This window comes from Brassica oleracea, chromosome C7 (assembly GCF_000695525.1).
Source record: "Brassica oleracea var. oleracea cultivar TO1000 chromosome C7, BOL, whole genome shotgun sequence".
NCBI classification, from domain to species: domain Eukaryota; kingdom Viridiplantae; phylum Streptophyta; class Magnoliopsida; order Brassicales; family Brassicaceae; genus Brassica; species Brassica oleracea.
In genome coordinates, this window is record NC_027754.1 from 40,422,383 (window position 1) to 40,428,382 (window position 6,000).

General features: G+C 38.1%; 1 protein-coding gene across 1 annotated transcript; it reads right to left on the reverse strand.

Moving 5' to 3' along the window:
• Positions 1-1,295: 1,295 nt before the first annotated feature.
• Positions 1,296-3,885, reverse strand: LOC106303683 (poly(U)-specific endoribonuclease-B). Its single transcript, XM_013739982.1, has 7 exons — positions 3,605-3,885; positions 3,435-3,515; positions 3,131-3,184; positions 2,849-2,896; positions 2,665-2,736; positions 1,910-2,593; positions 1,296-1,716 (listed from the first exon to the last, which is right to left on the reverse strand). The coding sequence occupies exons 1-7, from the start codon at positions 3,710-3,712 to the stop codon at positions 1,480-1,482; spliced, it is 1,284 nt and encodes a 427-aa protein (XP_013595436.1). The 5' UTR covers positions 3,713-3,885; the 3' UTR covers positions 1,296-1,479.
• Between the last annotated feature and the right edge of the window lie 2,115 nt (positions 3,886-6,000).

The following is a 6,000-nucleotide window of genomic DNA, read 5'->3' on the forward strand; positions in this document are numbered from 1 at the left end:
ATGTATGTAATACTTGTGCCTTTGATCTTTATAAGCCATGTGAGCTTCAAATGTTCTGTTAGAAATGACTTTTAAGAGTCCATACCGACTACAAATATTTTTATCTGGGAATCTTTCTTTTTCTCTCTGAGTCACTGACAGTGAAAGTTTGGTCTGTATTCAGATGACTTGGATTGCACTTTTGGCTACTTCCTCATCTGAGGGCAAGTTGCTTCTCTCGTTTCTAATTCCCACCATTAATTTTTTGAATGGTAGAAACTGATCCTTATCACTTTGGCACCTTTTCTTCTTTGGCTTGTGCTTTTTTATTCACAAGGTCCGGGGAGTGTGTAGTAGTAAGGCGGGGACGACATTGGACATTGACTCAGACATGGACGCTCCTTGAATCATCATTAGTAATAATCTAACAGTTAGAAACATTGTTTTGTAAAATGCTAAAGTGTAGCTTCCCCATGATTCCGTATGTTATTATTCAAATACCTTATGGTAGTAGTAGTCTCTTGCTAAGTATATAAATATATGCTCGGTTTCCGGTTGTATTCTGTTAACAATGATATACGCTGCTTGTTGTGCCATCATCTATGGTCTAGGAAATTAAAATATGCACACGCTTTATTGTGACTCTCTGTCTCGAAACTCTACAGTATGAGTATACATTGTAGGAAAATCATGATTGTGACTTGTGACGAGTAATATTGTTGAAACAATGGGAAGATGTTGAGTTGTCTTTCGAGGGAAGAATCTCATTGTCATTTTCAGGGATTTTTCTCTTTGATATTTTTCATGTCCATGGAAAGGTATGAGCTTTATTATAGACCGTTGGTGTAAAAAGTACAAAGCGTGTATGGACCAGTTCACACACGCATCAGCAAAAATCCAAAGTTAGTAATGAGTTGATATCTTCTTCCCACGTAACATACTTCCCCACTTATTTTCTTTCTCTTTAAGTTTTGTTTACTATACATATACAGTTTCTGACTTCCATCTTTAGTCTTTACTGCTTCACACAAATAACCACAATACCTAACAGACTGATATAGTGATATGGTATTGTGGTTATCTCACATGGTCAAAAGGTATTCACCATCGTCATGGCTTAAGTTGAATTTGTGAAACTAAGTATGTCAGAACCTTCATAGTTAAGCTTCATCATTTGTCACTGTTGCTAGGATATTTTTCTGCTTTGTGAAAATGTAATAATTAAGTGATCATCCAATAGATACACAAAGTTAACGAGTTTGTCTTTTACAAGATATTTTCTCCCCCATCTCTTCTTATGTTGAATCATTTTCATAAAAGTACAAAACGCTGTTTCACATAAATATCCAAGGAAATATCAAAGCAAAGATATTTCTAAGTCTAACATGTAGACAGAAGATCTCTGACAACAATAATAATAATAAGGGTAATTCAATAGAGCACTGCTCAATGCATAGATATTTTTGTAATGTTTTTTTTTGGTTCAGGAGAGAGAGGTTATCAAGATTCTGCAATGGGGAAAGCTGAGCCAATACGGTTGTTGCCAAGTCGGTAACACTTGACATTGACACTGTATGGACCCAACTGAATGTGGTTGTCTTCCCTTCCCATGAAGAAACACATTGTGTACAGAGCCAACTCAAACTCTGGACTTACTCCAACTAGTGTACTTGACACTGATTTTAAAACACCGTTCCACTCGAACTGGATCGTTAGCAGCTGAGTCTCTGAATCAGGCTGCATTAGAATCATAGTGTTAGTTCTCAGTTCATGTTTCCAAGTGTCTATATTGAAGAATAGATATAGGCTCTGAATGGTAACGCCTCTACCGCGCACGGACAGTTAATAGTAACAAAAATCTCTACGTATATACTTATAGCTATATGTTTTGTTACTATTAAAACTCGTTACCATTCGCCATAATACTCACAATTTCACCACGGCGTCGGGGAAATATATAGCCTTGGTAGTCAACAGATCCTTTGGCTTCCTCTAGGTAAAACTGAAGCCAGTTATGGAAGCCAGAGACTTGTACTCCACCACACTGTTTGATCTCACCTACAAAGACATGCTCAAAGGCAGAAGAGGAGCCAGAGGTACCTCCACGTCCATAAAGATCGAACCAGAGACTTGTAAGCATCCTCTTGAACTCTTGGTAGCTTCCAGGAGCGACGTCCTTCAGGACAAGGTACTTGTGAAGGTACTTAATAATAGCGGTTCTGCTAATCTCTTCGATGAAAGCAGCTTGCTCTTGCCTCTCTTCTTGAGTGACAACTTCTTTGTAACCTTCGTGTGGGTTGTAGTTGTCAAGCAAAGAGCAGAACCTAGCGAAAGTCGGTTTTCTGAAGACCTCGTCGCTCACCCAAGAGAAGAGTAGCCCTTCAGCCATGTCTGATCTCTCGTGGACTCTTTTCCCATCTCCACAGTCGATTTGGTAATCGTTTCCGGGGACGAGGCGGTTCGAGTCGAGCTCCCAGAGTTTGTTGCAAGCTTCTGAGAGGCCTGAGAGCTCTAGCTGTGAGGGCTCTAGGTCTCCTCCATGTGTTTCAACGTCGTCTGAGTATTGTTGTTCACTCGCTGGGCATTTGTAGCCTTGCCATTGCTCCTTCTTGACCTGGATAGAGGGAGATAACAGATCAGTGAAAGGATGGGTCAAAGAGTAAGTCTCAGGGCTTGATCTCGAACCTTATGAGATTGTCTTGCAGGTTTCTTTTTCCCCACGGTTTCCCAACCGTCGTTGTCTTCTTTCTGGTTCTCCTGTACATGGAATCAAATGCAAAACGTTAGATCATATAACATTACTAAAGTAATAGTAGCATTAGGCTACATTCTTCTTTTTAGTCTTTAAGTAAATGAAGTTAAATCTCACCGAGGAGTCTTGCTGCTCGGTTACTTGACCAGCATACTCATTCTCTTCCTGCATGGAAACATCAAAAATTAAAACTTATTTTCCAGTTCCAGGTAATCAAAACCTTGCTTCTCTTGTTGAAGTTGGAGAATGAAATTTCTGAGTGTAATCATTTATATATCATTCACAATACTATTATATATCTATCTAGAAAGCAGTGGTACATAAGAGTGTTTTGGTCAAGTAGGAGCAGCAGCAATGTGACTAAAAATTAAACTGAGTTAAATGTGTTTGATCACAAACCTTGTTTGAATGTCTTGTGGACATCCTTTCTCCTTTCTTCTCCCATTGATTCTCCTATGCACGAAAAAAACGACATTAGATGCTTTCTTTAGTGATATTGAAGCATAGTAACAGTAAAGAAATGCAAAGCAGAACATAAATATGATATATCTAACATTACAATATACAACTGACAGTGCAAAGCTAGCTTCTACCTATCGTGCGTGTGTCTCAGCTAATTCATATTGAGTCCCGGTTCAATAACAGTACTAGTGAAAAGCTTAAACCCCAAAAACTATCTGTGAATTACTGTGATTTCTTTTACCTCTGGATTTTGGCGTCGACCATGAGGCGATGGCACCGATCCTCCCGCGCGGTTCTGATCATCGTCCTCGCCGGAAACCACCTGCGACCATTTACAGATCCAGATCATCAGAAACGCAATTCAAATAATAATAATAATATATAGCAGAGCATGAATGATATAGGGCAGACATTAGCCCAAGTGGATCTAGGTCTCTCGTCCCTATCATCATCTCCTCCGCGACGTTCGTCTCCTCCTCCGAAAGCAACATCGGCTAGACCTTTGATTAATCCTTCCATCTCGTTTCTACTGCTCTCAAAAATGATTCAGACAAGAAGGAAGCCGAAAGAGAGTTTTGTCTTAACGAGCTAGCTGTCTATGTGATCCAGATTTGATACTTGTCTGATTTCCTTCCTTTCGTATTTTCACCACGCGCGCCTCTTCATTACTTCTCCAATAGTATTGGGAGAGAGGCAAGTTTCCGTGTACATGCTGGAGAAAGCGCGTGACGTCGATTTATATTTACACTATCGTGACTTTATTATATACAACTACCAGTATCCATAACGGTTGATCGCTCCTGCCGACAAATAATTGATCCGTAGGATCGAAAATTTTAGGAAAAATAAATGATTACAATAGCCACCACATTTTATAATGTTTTTTTTGCCAGTGATAATGGTTAATCTTATTTTGCCCGCGGGTAGTGCAGAATTATCGATTCAGTGAAACAATGCAAGATACTAACTGTTTAGTGATTGATATAAATTCGTAAAAGATGTGTATGCTTAACATTTCGTTTCAAAGTTTTTATATGATGAGCATTTTAGTAAAATACAAATTCTCTCTTATGGTGTAGGGCTTTTTGCAAAAGTGACTCAAAACTTGGAGTCAAACAGAAAACTAACCTTTTCTTTTGACTCCTTTTTTTTTTGAGATTTTAACCCCATACCTGCACTTTATCTACGAAAATGCCATTAACATTTTTTTTTTTTTTTCGAAAATGGCTTCTTTACTGTCTCAACCTCATCTTCTTCAAGTATTTACAATACTGCCACTGCAATGAATAGTGGCAACAACCTTGTACGAACTGTTTGGAGCTTTTAATGCCCTTTAATGCACGTAAATCTCTTTACACTCTCTCTGTTTCAATTGTTATGAACTAAAAACAACATTTCTTTCACTTTCTCTCTATATTCATCCAAAAAACTCAAGCTTTTGATTCAAAATATGGGCTATGGTTGCAGAGCCATATTTCTTTCGTTTTGACTTACGGTTGCTTTCGTTTGAGGTTCTGGGTGGTTGGAGAAGACCCTGTGTGCAAACGAAGTCATCTCACCTAGTTTAAGGTACGAATTTGAATTTTTTTTCAAGATCTGTTCGCGTAGAAGACTTACTAGTAAGTCATCTGTATGTAGAAGACTTACTGATGAGTCTTCTGGTCAAACGGACGACATAAATTAAGTCGTCCAGCTTTGTTTGTTAAAAAAAACACTCCAGACGACTTATATATACGTCGTCTACGAGAAACGGGCTAGTTTTGCATTTGACCGAATCGTGTCAGATCTTTGACTATTTCTGGACGACTTATAATTCAGTCGTCTCTGGGAAAGTTAAAATTTCAATATTTTATGAAAACTTGACGACTTACGTGTAAGTCGTCCTAGGTTAGTTTTGTAATTGAAAAATAAAACTTCATAATTTAACTTTAACCAGACGACTTAATATAAAGTCGTCCCTCCAGAAGACTTAATTTAAAGTCGTCCGGGGAAAGCAAAGTCGTCCAGAATTTTTCCCAATTTTCTGGTCAAACCTTGCTTATCCCGGACGACCTTAAATTAAGTCGTTTAGCTGGACGACTTTATATTAAGTCGTCTGGTTAAAGTTAAATTATGAAGTTTTATTTTTCAATTACAAAACTAACCTAGGACGACTTACACGTAAGTCGTCAAGTTTTCATAAAATATTGAAATTTTAACTTTCCCAGAGACGACTGAATTATAAGTCGTCCAGAAATAGTCAAAGATCTGACACGATTCGGTCAAATGCAAAACTAGCCCGTTTCTCATAGACGACGTATATATAAGTCGTCTGAAGTGTTTTTTTTTAACAAACAAAGCTGGACGACTTAATTTAAGTCGTCCGTTTGACCAGAAGACTCATCAGTAAGTCTTCTACATACAGATGACTTACTAGTAAGTCTTCTACGCGAACAGATCTTGAAAAAAAATTCAAATTCGTACCTTAAACTAGGTGAGATGACTTCGTTTGCACACAAGGTCTTCTCCAACCACCCAGAACCTCAAACGAAAGCAACCGTAAGTAAAAACGAAAGAAATATGGCTCTGTCAACCATAGCCCATATTTTGAATCAAAAGCTTGAGTTTTTTGGATGAATATAGAGAGAAAGTGAAAGAAATGTTGTTTTTAGTTCATAACAATTGAAACAGAGAGAGTGTAAAGAGATTTACGTGCATTAAAGGGCAATAAAAGCTCCAAACAGTTCGTACAAGGTTGTTGCCACTATTCATTGCAGTGGCAATATTGTAAATACTTGAAAAAGATGAGGTTGAGACAGTAAAGAAGC